The 20,884-nt window shown below is 36.4% G+C and overlaps 1 protein-coding gene across 2 annotated transcripts in view; it reads right to left on the bottom strand.

The window, feature by feature from the left end:
* The window catches only part of LOC150075350 (sushi, von Willebrand factor type A, EGF and pentraxin domain-containing protein 1-like), a 253,397-nt gene that overhangs the window by 37,955 nt on the left and 194,558 nt on the right, over positions 1-20,884 (bottom strand). For both annotated transcript variants that reach the window (XM_090388279.1, XM_090388280.1), the window contains exons 14-16: positions 13,785-14,291; positions 10,213-10,371; positions 2,444-2,569 (exon numbers count right to left, since the gene is read on the bottom strand). In XM_090388279.1, coding sequence (XP_090244405.1) covers positions 2,444-2,569; positions 10,213-10,371; positions 13,785-14,291 — 792 coding nt within the window. The remainder of the gene's footprint in view (positions 1-2,443; positions 2,570-10,212; positions 10,372-13,784; positions 14,292-20,884) is intronic.

Below are 20,884 nucleotides of genomic sequence, written 5' to 3'. Positions count from 1 at the left end.
CCAGAGGTCCCAATGTGAGCCAGCTGAATACACCCCAGACCATTACTGACCCTCCACCTGCCTGAACAGTTCCTTGTTGACATGATGGGTGCATAGCTTTGTGCAGTTTCTGCGAGATACACACCCTCCTGTTGCTCGAAATAACTGGAAATGGGACTCATTGGACCAGGAGACCCGTCTCCAATCATCCAAGGTCCAGTGCTGATGTTCTTTTGCCCAGTTGAGGTGTAAAGTCCTGTGTCGTGATGTTAGCAATGGGAATCTGGTGGGTCGGCAGCTCCCATAACCTATTGTGGCTAATGATAATGCTCAGAATAATCACCTCAGAGGGCATAAATTCAAATTGAGGAAGGACGGATGTCGGATAGATGTGCGGAAATTTGCCTTTGGCCAGCGGGTGGTTGGTTGGTGGAACCGACTTCCATCACTTGTTGTTGAAGTTGATAGCCTAAACAAATTTAAAGCTCAACTGGACAGGTATTTCGAACGAACGGAGGGGTGAAATGGGAGTGGGTTTTTTTTTTTTTTTTTTGGCTGATGCTGAATAAGCTTGCTTTCTTGCATCATATGCCTCTACTAATGCTAATGCTAATGCTAATGATCATCTGATGGTCTTAGTGGAGATATTTCTGGCACCTACCTCGTTGAAGTCAGCGGTAATTTGTGCCATTGTCACTCTTCGGTCAGCTGAAACAATGCGAGACAGATGTTGACGACCATGTTCATTCACCATTTTTCTCCGCCCACAATGTGATGTTATTCTGGAAATGGCATTTTCCTGATACACTCTTGATACTGTACAAGGGGATAGTGCAATTTCTGTACCACCTCCATGATAGAGCGATTTGTGCATTGAGCACCCACTATCATCTCTCTTACAAAGTTGGTTAACTCACAATGTTTATCCATACTGACATCGAATTACCATCTATGTGAATGCAGTGTACCTATATACCTGCCAAGCAGTGGGTTCGTCAAGCAGTGAGAGGTGACAGCGTTGCATTACCCAGAAACCAAGTATCCCATGAATTCTGTCCTTTCAGTGTATATATATTTTTGTCAGCTGTTCACTTTTAGCCAGCAAATGGAAGCTGCTAGAAGAAAGGTGGATGCTTTTGTTCACCCGGAGTCTGTTAAATGCCAATCAAAAATTTAACGTCTCATAATTCATAGTATACCATAATCAAAACAGAAAATGTATAACCAGTTAAATAATACTAGTGGGTAAAGGTACACATGAAAATTTGACTTTATTGACAAATTTAAAAAAATAAGTAACAAAAAATTTTATAAAAGTGGCACCTGTCAGATGCATGTTAGCAATGGATAATTAATTTATTATTCCTAATTTATATATATATATATATATATATATATATATATATATATATATATATATATATTCTTCATATGCTGCAATGCATTAGAAGTAGTCTCATTTCCCAGTTTTACATGCATCAACATTCATATCACACTTTTTTCACTTTTTTTTTTTTTTTTTTTTTTTTTTTTTAAAGTACTGGTTGGAACACTTCATGCACACTGAGCTTGCTGATGCAGTCATTCACTGAATATGTCACCCTTTTCTTTAGCTTATTTCTTTTTGAAAATCATTTTACATTTCATAGTATACTGTATACATCTATAGACACACACACACAATGTGTTTTCTCTATACAAATACCATTAAGATGCATATGCTATGATGCTGAAAATTGTTTTTGGTACAATGCCAACAATATTAAGCATGTTCTGTGCTTGCTCATGTGTCCAGCTGGTACTTTTTTTTTTCAAAAAGAATTATTAAAAAAATATGTTTACAATTCAAAAAAATTTAAAAAAATGGTTTGTTCATACATAATACATTTAAAATACTGGGTGGCATAAAAAAAGTGAACTATTTTAAATTATTTTTTAAGATTTTAAAAAGAAAGCAAGTGTTTTTTTTTGTGCGGCATGCATGCCAATTGTAGGTAAATAGGTGTATCTGATGAAGTGTTAATCACATATAATGGCATATACAATTTGAGGAGGATAGCTGGTCACTCAAGTAATTCAGCATTAAATGATGAAATAATATGAAATTGGGGACCCATTTCACAAACTTATTCTTCCTTATGATCATTATTTCTGCTATATTTATTAATTTCATTAATAAGTTAGGACACCAAGCAAAATATGAAGTATAATATGCTTGTTCTGATTATTTATTTTTAATCTACATTAAATTTTCATAAGAAATGTTTCTAATAAAGCATTCCAACAATCTTGGTTTTAGGCAGTTGTACAGTGCTAGTTGAGGGACTTTTAAGTATTTATTACCTTTTCTTTAATCACTACAAGAATTCATATAATTTAAATTCTATGAGTTCTTATATGATTAAGCAGAAGGCTTATTTCCACAATATCCATGCACACAGAGAATTAAATCACAAATTCCTACCTAAAACTTTTACAAGAAGTGATCGTGATCTACCCAAAACGGATATGCATGTATAGTTTCCACTATGTCCACTTGTAGAACTTTCAACGGTCAATTCCATTTCTTTTTGGCCATAATTCCTAGTACCTGAAAAGAATGACAATTTAAATCAATTTATTAATAGTTTTAATCAATAATAGTTTTTAATCAATTTATTAATAGTTTTTAATGAATTTCGCCAAGCTGTCAGCCTCCACTACCCACAGAGGTGACTTATTCCAGTAATTAATGATTTGCTGACTAAAGGAAAACTGCCTACAATCCAGTCTAAACCTCTTCCATAATAATGTGAATTTGTGGTCTCTAGTTGCAGAATCTTTTATAACCATACAAATTTCATCCTCATTCATTTTACTATCCCCTCTCAGAGCCTTACATGTCTCAATCAGGTTCCCCTCTAAGATGCCTTGCCTAGTTATGAGCTCTGTAACTAAACATATCCAGTCTTTTTCATATGGGCACTCTTTTACTGAATTCACACTATTTTTTCAAATTAATAAGAATGGTATATGTGGCTTTTGCTGAATGAAAATTATGAAGCATAGTTTTATTCTCTCCCTAATGGGATTACCAGAACTCACTATCATTTTTTTTCTATCCATCAGTTTTCAAAAAATGACATTACACATTTTCTACAGGGCACCCAGTTAGCATATAGAACATATCATGAATTGTATTTTCTAGTAAAGAAGTGTTGCAGCTGATTTATTTGTTAAATGATTATTAATATGTGTTATTATTATTATTATTATTACTAATGTAATACTTTTTTTTTTCAGATAATGTTGCATTGTCAGCATGTTAACAATCCACATTCCTTATCCTACACTTGTGAAAATGTTAAACCACAAAACCAGAGACAAAGAACCACTGGATTTTCCGACAATCAACCATTCGTGGGCTAAAGGAAAATTTTCGCACATCTATTCTGCAACTGTCTTTCCTCACTTTGATTTATGCCCCTGATTGTTATATTGTTCAAATAATGGATTTTTTACTATTTTTGTGATACATGTAACTATTAAAATACATAATCTACCTATTAAGTTACATATTTCCATACATGTATTTTTTTTATTTCCGTACTATTCCCTCACAGTACATAGAATTCTAAAAATAAGCTAATCATAGCTTAAGGCAGAAACTTAAATAAAAAATAACTTTTTATGATTTGACCAAACACATCTCATTGCTTCTAGATGGTAAAATGCGATAAACTGACGCGGCGGTAAATTGCTGGCGGTAAATTTTCCTAGACTCGTTCTTCTCTGTACTTCCAGCAGCTCTATAAACCTTCCTAAAATGAAGCCTCCGTACATGTATGCAGTACTCAAGGTGTGGCCTGACTATTGTCTTACACAAAGGGATAATCACATCCTTATCCCGCTAGCAAAGTTTTTATGTATAATTGAAAAGACCCTCCATGGGCTGTACTGGCAGCCTGCCTGCACTGCTCAGAAAAATTCACATCTGGCTGCACATAAACCCCCAGGTCCTTTTCATTCTCCACTACCCTGAGTGTAGTACAGCACAGTTGGTATGTTACTCTGGGGTTACTACTACCCATATGCAGTACTTTGCATTTGTCAATGTTAAACTTCAGTTGCCACCTCTGAGCCCATCTGCCCAACTTTTTCTAGACTGGTTTCAGTAGCGTACTGTCATTAACAACCCTGCCAACCTTTGTATCATCTGCAAACTTGGACATTACCTGATATATCTTCATCAATACCAATAATAAATATAGAAAACAACGATGGGCCCAACACAAAACCCTGGAGGACCCCACTAATGATATTAGTCCACGAAGAGCAGTATCAACGGACACTGCTCATATAACATATGTTTACACTACATGCATTCGATCATACACGATTTATAAATAGGGGAATGATATCGTATATAACATGAACCAAATTCGCTTATGCACGATTCGCCTTTGTGTTTACAAGAAATGGCAGTCGGACGCGGAATCACCCCAACCAAACGCAACACGATAGGAATGAGGAGAAGATTCTGAAAATGTATTTATGTTTTTTATATCAGTGAAGGGGAAACATTTCACCATAATAACGTAAAATTCCAGCTAACGGTATTATCGAAAATGCAGTTAGATCAAGTTTACTACCAGTTTATAACAGATTCCACTAGCAGGAACGCAACTGGAAATTGTTTTTATTGTTTTATGATAGTAACCCCTAGAAATGTGCTTTAGTAAAATGTGAGCTAGTGAGGTGTTAATAGAGTTGTCTCTGCCTTTACGGTGTTGTTTATTCAGCTGCTACACGCACACAGCTTTGTTTATGTGAATCAAGCATGCCTCCTCTTTTGTAATTGTGCTTTATTCCCTAAAATGAGTAAAATACTTAAAAGGTATGAAAAGGAAGCATCCTGGTGAAGACACTACAGATTCAGAGAGAAAAAGAAAAGCAATATCAATAAACAGAGGTGGACTGGGTCAAAAATTCTTACCCGGGAAAATTTGTAGCGGCCTCACACTAGCGTTTATGGCCAAAATCACACCGGCCCCCGGCCCACCGGGGTTTCCCTGATAAGGCTTATGGCCAGTCCGCTTCTGTCGATAGAGAAAAAAATATGAAATTGTGAAACACTTTGAGCAAAATGAAAGACCATATGATATTGCACGTGCTACAGGCCTAAATGAGGCAACACCGAGAATTACAAAGAATGCAAAGAAAATAAAAACTTTCATAGCAGGAACAACTCAAAGTGTAATTAAAATCCATTAGATTAAGACACAAAGAATTGGAAGAGATGGAACAGCTGTCATCTGTTTGGACAGAAAATCAAACAAAAAACAAGTTTGCTTACGATAGAAGCAAAAACATTAGCAATATTTTATTATGTAATAGTCGTAATAAAATACGTAAGTATTTTATTATGATTATTTATTGTGTTTGGTAATGTTTTGGTTACAAATGTGTGTCCAATCTTGGGTGGTTGGCACCTAACCCTATTTTTCCCATAGGGCCTGTTGTTTATATTGCACGATTTTGCATTGCACAAGAGTTTCTAGGAACACAACTATCATGCTATACGAGGACTGACTGTATATGATATCAAAATTATTTTTTGCATCCAGTTCCTTAGTGACCACATTGTAGTATCCAATCAAACTATTCAGACAAGACTTCCCCCTAACGAACCCATGCTATGTCTGAACTATAACTGCAGTCTCTTCTAAATGATCCTGCAATACATTAACCAGTGGCTCCATTATTTTCCTCGGAGCGGAAGTTAAACTAATAGGTCTGTAATTACTTATGCCACCCTTTGATCACCCTTTGTGAATTGGGGATACATTTACACATCTTCAGTCCATGGGGACCTAAAGTTTTATTATTAGTAGTAGCAGTCACAGTAAATTATGACAAAAAAACAAGCTGAACCAGCATCAGGCAAGAGAAAAAAAAAAGCCATTCCATTTCATCTGCCCATCATCTCTACAGCTCATTTAGTTTTTTCTTGAATTTATGCAAACTATCCAACTAAACAATGCCAGATGGGAGTTTGTTCCAACAATCATTCACCTACTGGCTGAAGGCAAATTTCTGCACATCCAACCTGCAACCACCTTTCTTCAATTTGAATTAATGCCCCCTCATGTGTGTAGTCTAAGCAAAAGGAAGGATTTTAACAGCATTGAGCTCACTCAATACATTTAAGGCCTTAAACACTTCAATCAGATATCTTTTCAGGTGCCTAGTCTCCAGACACTGCAATATGCAAAACTGAGGCCTTTTGTGGTAAGAGCACCCTTCTGCTCCCCTCACCAATCTTGCTGCTCTTCTCTACACCTGTTCTAACAGATCCATATCCTTCCTAAAATAAGGCTTCCAGACCTGTGTACAGTACTCAAGATGTGGCTTAACCATTGTCTTATACAGTGGGATAATCAACTCCTTATCCTTGCTGCCAAAATTCTTGTATATCACTGACAAAACCCTAGGATGTATCCTGACAGCCTATCTGCACTGGTCGGAGAATTTCATATCTGGTTGCACAATTACCCCCAGGTGTTCTTCATTCTAAATATCCTGAGCATGGTGCTACACAGCTGTTACATTAATCTGGTATTGTTGCTCCCAATATGAAATCTACCAAACCAACATGTAAGATATCACTTAATGTTACTATTAATTCGCTGTGAAATTTTTTCAAAATTAAATAGCCTCTTAATACAAAGAAGGGTTGCTATTATAATAGTCTGATACCTGTATCAGTATGTTCTTTCAATACTACATTTGAAAAAACAAAAAAAAAAAGTGGTTCTTTTTTTCCCAAACACTACTTGTCAGTCTAGCCTTGTCGAATATTTCACATGGCTACATTCATGCTGCCAAAGCATATATTACCTTATGCTTTTCACTCAACAAGATGCTATTTTTAATCAATGGTATTGTTTTTGGAATATAACGATTCCTGTATATCACTGAAAAAGAAGAATACCATACAGAGTGATATTCTTCTTCTTATTTCTTCTTTACTGTCAAAAAAGAAGAAAGAAAGAGCATCACTCTGTACTAAAAGCCACTATTAAGAATGGTCAGAATAAATTTTAGAGATAAGATTCATTTGACTTAAATATGAACACATATAGCATAAATTTCTAAGAAATTTTCACTGTAACTGAAAAGATTTGTAGTTTGATCCATTCTATACAAAAAAAGCATTATGGTATACAACAAATCTATACTTTGTGGTATAAGACAATTCATCACTTTAACTCAGTGGCATGCAAAACAGCATTATGGTATACAAAAACTCTATACTTCATAGTATGGAGTTATTCAATGAGGGCAGTGCCAGAAGTTTATCAAATGCTAACAGGGAGCTAAGTGATTTTGTAATAACTGAGAGCAAAGTGGAGGAGAAATTGTTGAAGTTAAATATAAGGAAGGACCTGGGGTGGACTGGGTCTATCCAGTTATATTAAAGAAGGCAGAAAAGGAAGTAAACAAATCCTTAGCCATAATTATAAGAGCTTCCTTGGACTCAGGGGAGATCCCCATGGACTGGAGGTGTGAAAATGTATCACCAATTCACAAAGGGGGTTCAAAAGGTGACACAAGTAACTACAGACCTCTTAGTTTAACTTGTGTTCCGGGGCAAATAACGGAATCACTTGTTAAAGAATCATTGCAGGATCATCTTGACAAGACTGCAGTAATAGTTAAGACACAGCATGGGTTTGTTAATGAGAGGTATTGTCTGACCAATTTGATTGGATACTATCATGTGGTCACAAAGGAACTGAATGCCAAAAATAATTTTGATGTCATATACTTGGATTTCAGGAAAGCCTTTGATACTCTTGCACATGGAAGACTGATGTACAAATTGGAGAGGTATGGCATTAAGGGTAAGTTGCTACAATGGATAAAGGGATGGTTGAGTGGGAGATGACAGAGAGTGGTAATTAATGGACGCTGCTCTTCGTGGACAAATGTTATTAGTGGAGTTCCCCAGGGTTTGGTGATGGGCCTATTGTTGTTTTCAGTATTTATCAAAGATATTGATGAAGATATATCAAGTTTGCAGATGATATAAAGGTTGGCAGGGTTGTTAATGGCAGTAAAGACAGTATGCTACTCCAACTGGATCTAGATAAGTTAGGAAAATGGGCTGAGAAGTGGCAACTGAAGTTTAACATTGACAAATGCAAAGTACTGCATATGGGTAGCAATAACCAAAGAGAAATGTACAAACTATGTGGTACTACACTCAAGAAGTGGAAATGAAAAACACCTGGGGGTAATTGTGCAGTCAAATATGAAGTTCGCTGAGCAGTGCAGATCATGGAGTCTTGTCAATGATATATAGGAATTTTGCTAGCAGGGACAGGAAGGTGATTATTCCATTATACAAGGCAATGGTCGGGCTACACCTAGAATACTGTGTACAGGTCTGGAGGCCTCATTTTAGGAAGGATGTAGAGTTGCTAGAATGAGTACAAAGAAGGGCAACAAGATTGGTGAGGGGAACAAAGGGGTGCTCTTACCAAGAAAGGCAAATTGCAGTGCCTGGAGAGTAGGCACCTGCGAGGTGATTTGATCGAGGTGTATAAAGCCTTGAATGGGTTGAGCAAGCTGAATGCTGATGGGATTCTTCCTCTTACTCAGACTAAGAACCTGTGAGGGCATAGTTTCAAACTGAGGAAAGATAGTTGTAGAATAGATGTGCAGAAATTTGCCTTTAGCCAGTGAGTAGTTGATTCCTGGAACAACTTCCATCTGTTATTGTGGAAGTTGATAGCTTAAATAAATTCAAAGAGGAACTGGACAAATGTTTAGAGGGATGTGTGTGAAATTGGAGGGTTTTTTGTTTTTTTTTTGGCTGATGCTGCATAAGCTCGCTTTCTTGCATCATATGCCTCTACTAATGCTAATGCTAGACAATTGTCTATTCATGAAGTACAGAAGTACGTCTATAACACAAAGCTGATGAATTTCAATTCATCAGTTTAACTCAGTAGAATGCAAACTGTGTTTTGTGGGGGATCCACAAAAAGGTGGACTTCCTGAGCATTATGTATGTCACAAATAAGCTGCACAGCAAAAAAGATAAAAGCACCTGTAAGACTAATTCTGAAAGGTAAGCTGTTGAAACTTCTTGCTCTGTCTAGCAATTTCTGGAAGTGAAGATATAAGCAATATATCAAGTGGACTTCATATAGACAGACAGATTTTTAATTTTATTTTTTAAATCTGCATATTTTGAAATGTAGAAAGAAAAATTTTGTGGGTGGGGTAAAAATATTTTTGTCTGGTAAACAACAAATAAAAAAAATTTTAATTTGGGGGGGGGGGGGTCTGCTAGTAAAGCCAGAATAAATAGGGGTTTGTAGTCAAAAACATCTCATGACACTGGCTTAATTTGTAATGATTCATGACCAATAGATACATTCATATCCATAAAAGAAATTTTTATTTATTTTTTTATTTTGGTAGTTGTTGGCGCATCGGCTTCTGTGGCCATTATGCACCTCCCAAGGTTTTTGCAGTACTTTGATCCAAGCCCGAGGCGGGATTCGAACCCGCGACCTTTGGGTTGCCAGGCAGGCACTTTACCCACCCAGCTAGCCCGGTCGGCGAAACAGAAATCTAAAAATATATCTGTGATACTGGTATTGGTTATGGAAAGTGCTTGAACATTCAAGAGGCAGCTAATCACTAATGCAATCACTAAATAACAAATCACTAAAGCACGATGGAAGGATATTTTTGATAAGAACAGGTCTGAGTTCTCAATGTAGGTAACAACACAAGAATATAATGTGGGACATCTTAACATTATAATTATTTGAAGTTAAAAAAAAAATTACAAAATATCCAAATTATAAAATTCTCAGGTGATTAGTGAATTGGAGGGAACATGCTCACAAAGAAATTTTTTCATTGATGCATAAGCACAAAATGCACCATTATTCTTGAGGTAATGAACTAAAGAAGATATATTAAGAAAACAATTTTTAAAACATCCAAGCTATATGGTAATAAAAATAAATTTCACTTTGAGGACTTGTTTTTCAAGCCAGCTAAATTCTTAAAAATTTATCATCAAATCTGTTTGTGCAATGCTAAGCAAAAACAAAACTAGAATATTGTTTATGAAACACCTCTAAATTGATAATATTCAATAATATAATTAATAGATATCAGATCTGCAATGTCTTAACTAATCAATAATATAATATATTCAATACTAACGTTTTGGTATAATCTGTAAAGAAGCATTACTTCTCAGTAAAGCCTGCTGTCCATTTCTTGTGAAGCATCTTATAGAAAATGATGTGTTTGGTTTAATGAGAAAAATACCTCCAGACGAAATTAGAACATTACTTGGTTCAAAAATAATAATCGGATCATCTGTAAAAACAAAAACTTACATTAAATACAAAAAAAAAATTGGCTGTACAAATATATATACAGAGTAGAGCTTTGACAAATGCAGAGTCACAATCACATAGGAATGTGACTGATGACAGATTTGAAAATCATTGACAGCTTTGGGAAAAGATGTCCATGATTGCAAATCTGTGATCAAAAAGTGAAGGACCAATGAAAAAAATGCAAATTTAGTTCCTAGATTGCAAGATATTTTTATTTAAAATATATTTTATATCATACTAATGACTATGGGCTACTCATTCTGCCATTTTTGGTAGTACCAATTTTTTTTGGTAGTTGTTGGCGCATCGGCTTCTGTGGCCATAATGCAGCTCCCAAGGTTTTTGCAGTACTTTGATCCAAGCCCGCGACCTTTGGGTTGCCAGGCAGGCACTTCACCCACCCGGCTAGCCTATTCTGCCAGGTAGAAACTCAGTAGAAACATAGAAGTATCTAATTATACATAAAATTTTTTAATGATATTACAATCAGCTATGTATGATAATCATCATACATTATTTTCTCTAATGTCCGTGTCACATTTCTGTAGTCATCTTTAATATGAACAGATTGTTCAGCAGGAATTGATGAGTGTATCTTCCCATTGTGAAGCAACACACAGCTTTCAAACTTTTACTTGGAACTGTGTATGAAAATAGGCATTCATCTGGATTGTGGCTAATATCAATTTCTTCACAAAGACCAATCAAATCAAAACAACAGTGCAGGATTCTGCAACAGTGGAAAAACATGCATAAGTGATGTGTATTTTTCTGTGTGTGGAAGACCTGAAGCTGGGATTCAGTAGATTCCACCCTTTTTAAATGAGAAGGCAGGAACTCTGCACTGAATGTAGTTAGATCCAAGATTTTCTCCTTACAAAATCTTGTGTTCCTTTGAGAAAATAATTTCCATCTATACGACCCCATATTGCATTCTTAATCATCACTGCCTCCATGATTTTCTATGCTACTAAAGCCAGATTGACAAGTTTGGTTATCCATTTTGTTCTCAGAACCATCTTGTTCAGCAAAATATTGAACCTTCCCCAATCCAAAGAAATTGCTTCTCAGTATAATTAAGCGCTCATAATTAACCTAAATGGTTTAATGTACTCCCTCACCACTTCCTCAAAATAACTAGGTATATGCAAACTACTCCATGGCCTTTAGTTTCTTTCAAGCTCAAATAAACAAACAAGCTCTATAATAAACAAATCTGTAATTTCCATTTCACTGATTTCAGAGAGTTTGACTTAATTCATATAGTTTCTCCTCATTGGGAAAGAGCTTTCATTTTTAAAAATTGATTGGGTTCCCACTCAATTCATGAACTACAAGAGGTGGGTTATTGATGACAATTTTGCATCCATTATATAAGGGTCTGATCTGATTTTCTCTTTTCTTCTTTGTATTTATGCATATATAAAACTTATTCCCTTCCTGTGCTCTTTCAGCTAGTGATCTCAGATACTCAGCCTTTGCTAGTTTCACCATTTCTGTAATACTATTACAAACCTACCTATAACTATTATATGCTTCAGAATATCACCACTCTATATAACTGTCCCATGGTATCTCTGATAAGTGAGCTCTTCACTAGCTCTCACTTAATGTAAAGTAAGGTCAGTAAGATGTTTTCTGTTTGTATCAAAACATTGTTAAGTGCATCATGTTTACTAGGTTTTAATTCCTGCCCAACAGGCCATTCTCTTCTGATATGGTAATGGCCTATTGTTCTGTCTTCTCTAGACAGAAGAAGAAGCAAAGATACTTAGTGTAATCATCTTGCAACCCAAGAAGGAATCCTGGCATCTTCCAATCCCCAGAGACATCCGATTAATAACTTTGATAGTTGATCTTCTCTAACAATTGACTCACAATTTAAGTTTTCCTTCACATGAAATGAGCATGCAACTGGAATTGACAGAAATTCATTCACACTATAAAGAAAAACAGCCTTTAATAGATCTATGATTGGGCTATCAGTAAACACATTACATACTCTGATCACTGTACCTTCTTCAAAATAACAATTTACGTTTAAGGTAGCACAAAGAATCAGCAAGATATGAAAGTGATATACCTTTTCCTATAGGTGGATATCATGCAGTTCCTCTTTCAGATGAGATGTAAGGATCTCTGAACTAGATTTGGTAAAAGCTGAGCCCCTTACTATGTCATCCTTCTTGCTGACCAAGGAAATTGGGAGATTTGCTTGAACATGATTCTTTGGAATTGCAGTCAGCGTCCTATTCATCAGGTGAGTCTTCCACTTCTGTAAATTTTTCTGAAGAAAATGGAAATTGGTGAGCCCTCACTGTGTGGCGACAGAGGGCATACTAAGATACATAGTATTTGTTCAGTGAAGTATTTACAAAAAGGTGCATGCCAAGTAATATAATTTAAGGTGTAATATAATTTTGCCTTTCCTATTAATTGTACTCTATTCTAATTGTATGTCTTTATGCTTTACTGTAAGCCCCTATAGTTGTTGCATTAGTTGTCCTGGGGCAAGCTCAGCATTGTCAGCATGTTTATTATACTGTATTGATGGCACATCTCCACATGGCCACGCTGGTCTGGCAAGTTTGTCCAAGACCAGCGTGGTCTCTTGAACAAAGCTGCAATCACTGGCTTGTCTGGAGCTGTTGCCTCTATGCATTGTAGGAACGAGTGACCAAGAGCTAATAACAGAATTTATTATTATTATTATTAAAGTGTGCCTCAGGGCCCCAAAAATCCCACAACACCTTAAGGTTCCAACTGATCTGAACATATCACTACATTTTTTCAATCTTTAGCTTTTTTATACATTGAACTGGCTACTATACAAGAGTAGCAATCATTACAATGATTAGAGGGACTCTTGCCAAATTTTAAGAATTCTTAAATATTTAGGAATGATATTCCTAAATATTTAAGGAATATCATATTAGCCACCACATAGCAAGCCTAATGTAGATCAGCAATTACCCCAACAAAAGCAAGGAGGCCATGATCTGTCTTGGTCACTCACAGGAATTCTGAAACAAACTTCAAATGCACTGAAAAACTTAGTGCCATCTGCATTCTTGTTCTTGACCTGGTGTAATATCAACAGACATAGCAAAATTCTACAGAGAGCTTACAACCTCCACAGGTAGCCACTAACAATCTGAAACCAAATAAAAAAATAATTTATAAACGTTTAAAAAGTCAAAATGTGTGTTTCTTAAATATCATGACTGCAACAAAACCAATGCAAACATTATACTCTGTACAACGAAGTTATGAAAGAAACAGAAAAATCAACATAAATACATTTTTAATTCCAAATTTGAAAATAGTGATGAAACAGTTTGTTACATGTTTTTTACAATGATATTTAACAGAATAACTAATAATAATTACCTTTCTTTGGTTCCACACATTTAGGAAAGCTATGTGGCTGCCACGAACCATTAATACACTTTATTTCCTGCTTAACTTCCAAATATCGATAACCAAATGGCAAGCAATGAAACTGAAGTACAGCATCATGAGGAACTTTATTACCAAACTCAAGCTGTTGCTCTTCATAAAATGCTATGAGATTCTTCTCATTTAATGAAAATGTACAGTCTGTAAGAGATAATACTGTTTCATTTAATGCTTCTTCATAAATTGAACTAGTGGTATTTTCAACTGAAGATTCCAAATCAGGTACATCAGGCTGCACAGTTGAGTTAAACTCATCCTGTTTTGCAGCACTAACAGAAGATGGTTGCAAAGGTGATGATGATGATGTTGTAAAATAATCAGTATTTTCACTAAAACCAAACATAGCCTTAGGAGGAGGTGAAACATAAGGATGCAGGTCTTCATTTTCTGTTATGGCAAGAGGTTTCATAGTTGTTGGAGTTACAGGAACACTTCCAACTAAAAAAATGTTTCACTTAAATTAATATTACTTTTTTTTTTCTTGAATGACAAATATTTAAAAAACTATCTTTACACACAACTGAATTCACATAGAAGCAAAATCCACACATATATTATGTATTGTAGACATTTTAGCATGGCAGTGAAAAATGTTTCCAGTATGCACTGTGCATGATACCACTATTTAAGGCATCCTATTTTTCATGTAATACAAATAAAGACTGGGCTTTTATTTTTTTGTTTATCATTAAGAAGTCAAATTGCATTGGACATAATAAGATTATTGACTATGAAATATTGGCTTTAGCTATTATTTGCGCAAGATCTTATGAGACATATCATTCAAGTAAGCAAGTTTATTTAGATTAAGGCAAATTAACTAATAAACTAAGCAAATTAACAAATAATGTACCCTATAAATGGTTTTTGATGAAGTAAGTCTGATATTCTTAAATGCAGAAAGTGTGTTTTCTTGTCAGGAAACTCTCTTTAACATATTTGGACATGTTTGAAATCTTGTCCTCTTAAAAATTTGCATAATAAAATGGATAAACACAGTGATTAAAACTTAGTCATGCCAGAATTAAAATAAGAAATAAAATTTACTTTTAAAATCTGAGATTTTGTGAGAGCAGAATAATGTTAGAAAATTTCTTAAGGAATGAGCTGAATGGCATATCTGCTAACTTTTAGAAATCAGAAATCATACAGAAACAGAAATAGCCCTATTCAATATTTTTTTTAGAAAATCTGTATTAAAAGTTCATTCATAGTAAAGGAATCATGAATGAACTTTTAGTACAGATCTGCATTTGTAACTCTGCATTAAAAATTCACTAACAGAAAGACTAAATTTTCTGCATTTGGCCTACAGCTTATAGATAATCAGCAAATAAAAATAAAATCAAAACAGATGCTAGCATTTTATTTGACTTGGATAATTTAAATTCCATTCTGTTGGGTTTTTTTTTTGTGAGACTGAAAACATATTCTGCATTACTGTGAGGAATAATGAGGATAAACAAAATTAAATATGTTACATATTTTAATATTCCATCTGCTACACAAAAAGCCAACCTAGCTCATTCTGCAAAGGTTGGGCAGATGGGCTGAGAGGTGGCAAATGAAGTTTAACATTGACAAATGTAAAGTACTACATATGGGAAGCAGCAACCCCAGAGCAATGTATCAACTCTGTGGTACTACACTGACAGTGGTAGAGAATGAGAAGGACCTGGGGATAATTGTGCAGGCAGATATGGAGTTTTCTGAGCAGTGCAGATGGGCTGCAAGAGAATAGCTCATGGTGTCTTGCCAATGATATACAGGAATTTTTCCAGCAGGGATAAGGAGATTATTCCCTTGTATAAGACAATGGTCAGGCCACACTTTGAGTACTGTATACAGGTCTGGAGGCTTCATTTCAAGAAGGTTGTAGAGCTGCTGGAACGAGTACAGAGAAGGGCAACAAGATTAGTGAATAGAACAAAGGGTTGCTCTTATGAAGAAAGGCTTAAGTTTTGCAAATTACAGTGTCTGGAGACTAGGCACCGGCAAGGTGATCTGATAGAGGTGTATAAAGCCTTGAATGATTTCAGCATGCTCAATGCCAATGGGATTCTTCCTCTTTCTCAGAATAATCACCTGAGAGGGCATAAATTCAGATTGAGGAAAGACAGATGTAAGATAGATGTGTGGAAATTTGCCTTTAGCCAGCAAGTAGTTGGTGGAACAGACTTCCATCCTTTGTGTTGGAAGTTGTTGTGTTGGAGGGGTGAAATGGAAGTGGTTTTTTTTTTTTTTTTTTTTTTTGGCTGATGCTGCATAAGCTTGCTTTCTTGCATCATATGCCTCTACTAATGCTAATGCTAATGCTAACATCCTCTTCTACAGTGATAATGGCTGAAATATCATCCATTTGACAATAAGGTAATGTGAATTTCTTCTGAACTTCATGTTTCAAAATGGAAGAATTTTTTATTCTACAGCAGGTACCTGACATCTGATACATTAAGAGAATACAATACTTTCAAAAATAAATTAATCCTCAGTAAAACAAAGTTTCCAATTTTTTTTCAAGAGCACAAATCACAGAAAATACAGAGATACAAACCAAACCAAGAGTAAAATCACATAACAGCTCATGTGCTCAGCATATACTGTGAACTAGAGACAGCTTTTAAGCCCATAACTAACTTATTCAGTAAGTCTGTATTTGAAACACATAGCATGTATGCACATTTAAAAAAAAATTATAAATTTTACTGAAATCCAGAAGAAAAGTAAACTTCCTGTAAAACTATAAAAGGTGTATTTTATGGGAATCTTTGGCAGCAATGTAAAGTTACTGAAAAACTATAAAATGGGGCAGTGGGGATATTTTTAATGGACTTCTATTGCCCTTTTTAATTATTATCATTTTCAATTTCATTAACAATGCATAGATGCTCTTTATTAAAATCAGATATCAGTAATTATCTGTAGTCACACAACTCGTGCATTTCGCTGTAATCCAATAAACACAGGCATCGCCCAAGTTATGCAACTTCAAGATGGTTTTTGCATATACATAAACTATGTTGTTAGAAGCATTTTTGAGATATGCCACTACAATTTTATAGAATCCTAGTATCACATGTGGAATTTTTTGAACACACAATCTGTCCCAAAAATCTCTTTTTAAAAAAATTTTTTTTTTTAAAGAAATTTTTTAGAACTGTGGTACCATAAATACTGAGACTTTTCTACAGGCATCCCCAGGATCTCCAGGAAATGGTTTGGAGGTCCCTTGGAAAGGGACCTCCAAACCATTTCCTGGAGATCCTTTTTTTTTGGAGGGGGGTAGCATCTTGTGCACCCACACCAATCTGCCACTGCCATATTACAAATTGGTTGCACATGTTTGTGCATGTGAGTGTATGTAATTGCACATTTATGTAATGAATTTTGTTGATTGCTGCTTCAGTATTACTAACAACAGTAGCAAATGACACAAGAAAGCAAGCTTATATAGCAACAGCCAAAAAAATAAAAAACACTTTCTACATCATCACCTGTCCATCCACTCTAATAATTTGTCTAGTTCTTTCTAGACAAATTATTACCTCACCTTATGTGTGTTATCTGAGCAAGAGTAAGGCTGCCATCAAACCTTTAACTTACTAAATCCATTCACAGCTTTAAACACCTGAACAGATCTCTTTGTAAGTGTGTAGTTTCCAGACACTGCAATTGCAGAACTGAAGTCTTTCATGGTAAGAGTACCCTTCTGTCTCCTTCACTAATTTCATTTCTCTTCTTCGCATCCTTTCCAAGAGATCTACATCCTAAAATGGTGCTCCCAAACCTGTTTGCAGTACTGAAGACATAGCTATCGCTTTATACAACAAAATAATCACTTCCTTATGCTGCCTGGCAAAATTCCTGTATATCATGGACAAAACCCCATGGATTGTCCCAGCAGCCTGTCTGCACTGGCCAGAAAACTTCATATCTAATTACACAATTATCCCAAGGTCTTTTTCATTCTCCACTACTCTGAGTATGGCACCATACAGTTGGCACATTAATCTGGGATTACTGCTACTCATATGCATGCAGTACCTTGCATTTGTCAATTTAAACTTCATTTGCCACTTCTCAGCATGCCTGTCTAACTTTTCTAGGCCTTGTTGCAGTAGCATAACCTGATTACTGTCATTAACCACTCTGCAAACCTTTGTATCATCTTCAAAATTAGATATTAAGCTCAATATGCTTTCATAAATATCATTAACAAATATTGAAAACAGCAATGGGCCAGCACTGACCCCGAGGAGATTCCACTAATTACAATATTCGAAGAAGAGCAGGGCCCATTAATAACCACTCTGTATTCTCCCACTTAACTATCACTTTATCCATAACAGTAACTTGTCCCCAATATCACACTGGCCCTTATACAGCAGTCTTTTATGTGGAACAGTACCAAAACTTTTCTGAAATCTAAGCATATGATGTCAAAATTATTTTTTTGCATCCAATCCATTCTGTTAATGTATCATAGTATCCAATCAGATTAGAACAAGACTGCCCCTTAACAAATCCATGCTGTGACTGTTGTATAACTGCCTCCCTGTCTAGATAGGCCTGTATTACCTTTTTAACCAGTGACTCCATTATTTTGTGGATTGGTCACTCACACACTAGTAAGGCTTTTTTGGATTTATTGGATGATTGTTTTCTACAGCAGCAGCATTTTCAGGGGGCAACTAGAGGGAGTAATATGCTTGATCTGATTATCAGTTATTCTTCATGCATTAAGAATCTGCAGATAAAGGAACCACTAGGTGGCAGTGATCACAGTGTGCTGAAAGTGGGATTTACTCAAAGAGATAACTACCATCAGGGATAAAGAGACGAGTTTTTGCTTTCGTAAAGGTGACCACCGAGGTCTGAGACAATATTTAGATTCTATACAGCGGAATGAACTGATGATGTTACCAACAGAAAATTCAAAATGGGAAGCATTCAAAGAATTAATTTTGGAAGCTACTAGGCTTTTCATACCAACTAAGAAATTCTACAGGCCTACTGCGCTTCTTTCAGTAGTTAGCAAATTGTTTGAAAAGCTACTGCACAAATGAATCCTCCAAATACACTGATTTCCAGCTAGCTGGCCTCCTAGCTGGAAATCAGTTTGGATTTAAACCAGGATCCTTCACCCATAACTTCACCCATATCAGAAACCTACTTAACAAGGTCAAAGAATGTGATAACAAGTATTTCCTTGTAATATCAATTGACTTTGCTGGGGTGTTCAACTCACTCTGTTGGCCGAATGTCCTGGGCAGACTCAGGGAAGCTAAAGTACCCATCAACCTCTATAAAGTCATAGAAACCTATCTCTCACAAAGAAAAAAAATTGAGATAAACACTCCATACAAAAAAGATCGCAAGAACAGTACACAGAGGATGTTCACAGGGGTCTGTATTGGGCCCACTCCTCTGGAACTTGGTACCTGATGAGTTCTTGAGAATGGACCTAGAAGCAGTGGGGGGTGCAGGCCTTCACAGATTACCTGATTTTGACAGTGCAAGCAAACTCCAGAGCCCAATTGGAAATCCTAGCTAATCAGGCCCTACAGATACCCCAACAGTGGGCCAAGAAGAATTTCTTAACAATGTCACCGTTGCTTAAAGAAACCCTGCAACTGAGACGACCACCCCAGATTAAGATTGATGGGACAACTATCAAGTTCGCCAGTAAACTAAAATACCTGGGTGTCATACTAGACAATAACTTATCCTTCCAACCACATCTCAAATTCCTAAGACAAAAGATCAGAAACTACTCTGCCATGGTAGCTAGGGTCACAAGGCGAGACTGGGGTCTCAAAAAGTATACCCTAGCCTTATACTAAAAGACAACTTTCCTCCCAATAATTACATATGCTTCAGCAATCTAGTACGACAAAACTGCCTTGGTCGTAAATAAGAGAACCCTGGATGCAATTCAATGCATCCAGGATTCTTTTATTCATCCTGCTCACTACAACCAGCGCCTGCAGAACGGTGAGTAACCCAGTGCTGCAGATGAAAGCAACAGTACTTCCACTTGATCTTGAAATTGCAAGAACAGGACTCCTCTACTACTTGTCTAAGGGAATAACCACCACTTTCCTGGAATTTACAATAGACCCAACAAACAACCACAAGGCAGAAAAGATCCTGCTTCGGCCTCACCTGCTGCAGGTGTGGCAGGACAGGTGGACAGAAACAACCAAAGTAGCCATCACCCACAAGTTCTTGCCGCAACTTGAAAAAATTTATCCAAAATCGCTGACTTGGTTCTTTCCGGGGTTGCAAACAACATACTTGCTAACTGAACACGGCCCCTTCAATGCAAAGTTAATGGACTTCGTCCTTGTAGAGAACCCATGCTGTACATGTGGAGAGATCGAAACCTGGGAACACCTCTTATATGACTGTCTGCGAAATGAGGATCTCAGGTGCATCCTAATCATGAGTATAAGATACCTCTCCAAAGGGCAAGAGTTTCACCTACTGGATTCACAGGAGGAATACAGAGCCTTAACCAACTTCGCTCAAGAACTCTTCTCAAGAAGGAGAAACTAAATACAATACACCATGAGTGAAAGACGACCAGCCAGATAACAAATCAAAACATCCTTTCAGACACACCCCAGAATGATAATTATGTGGAAGATACTAGCTGTCTTGCCTAGGAATAGTGATGGTACACTTCCTACAATGATACGAATTAACACTGGAACCAAGAAACCCTGCCTATGTACTGTACCAACAAATATGAGACCTAAATGAAACTGACAAATATACTAACTGAAGATAGAGAACCAAATACATTCAACCTGGACGGGACACTGTCCCATGAGCGACTCTACTACTGGACATGATCTTATGACTCAGCTACAACTGCTGCAGCCTCACTGCCATGTAGCCAAATGGTGATCTGTACCAGCATCCTTGCCTGGTATCTTTTTTCCTCTCCCCAGCGGGGGGGGGAGGAGATGGTCTACCTGTCTCCTCCCTCCATCCCCTGCCACCCTATATACTTTGCCTGGTGAGGC

This window comes from Mastigoproctus giganteus, chromosome 14, assembly GCF_048544385.1.
Source record: "Mastigoproctus giganteus isolate SK-2022 chromosome 14, ASM4854438v1, whole genome shotgun sequence".
Lineage (NCBI taxonomy): Eukaryota > Metazoa > Arthropoda > Arachnida > Uropygi > Thelyphonidae > Mastigoproctus > Mastigoproctus giganteus.
The sequence above is the reverse complement of the archived record's forward strand: the minus strand, read 5'-3'. Positions and strand labels throughout refer to the sequence as shown.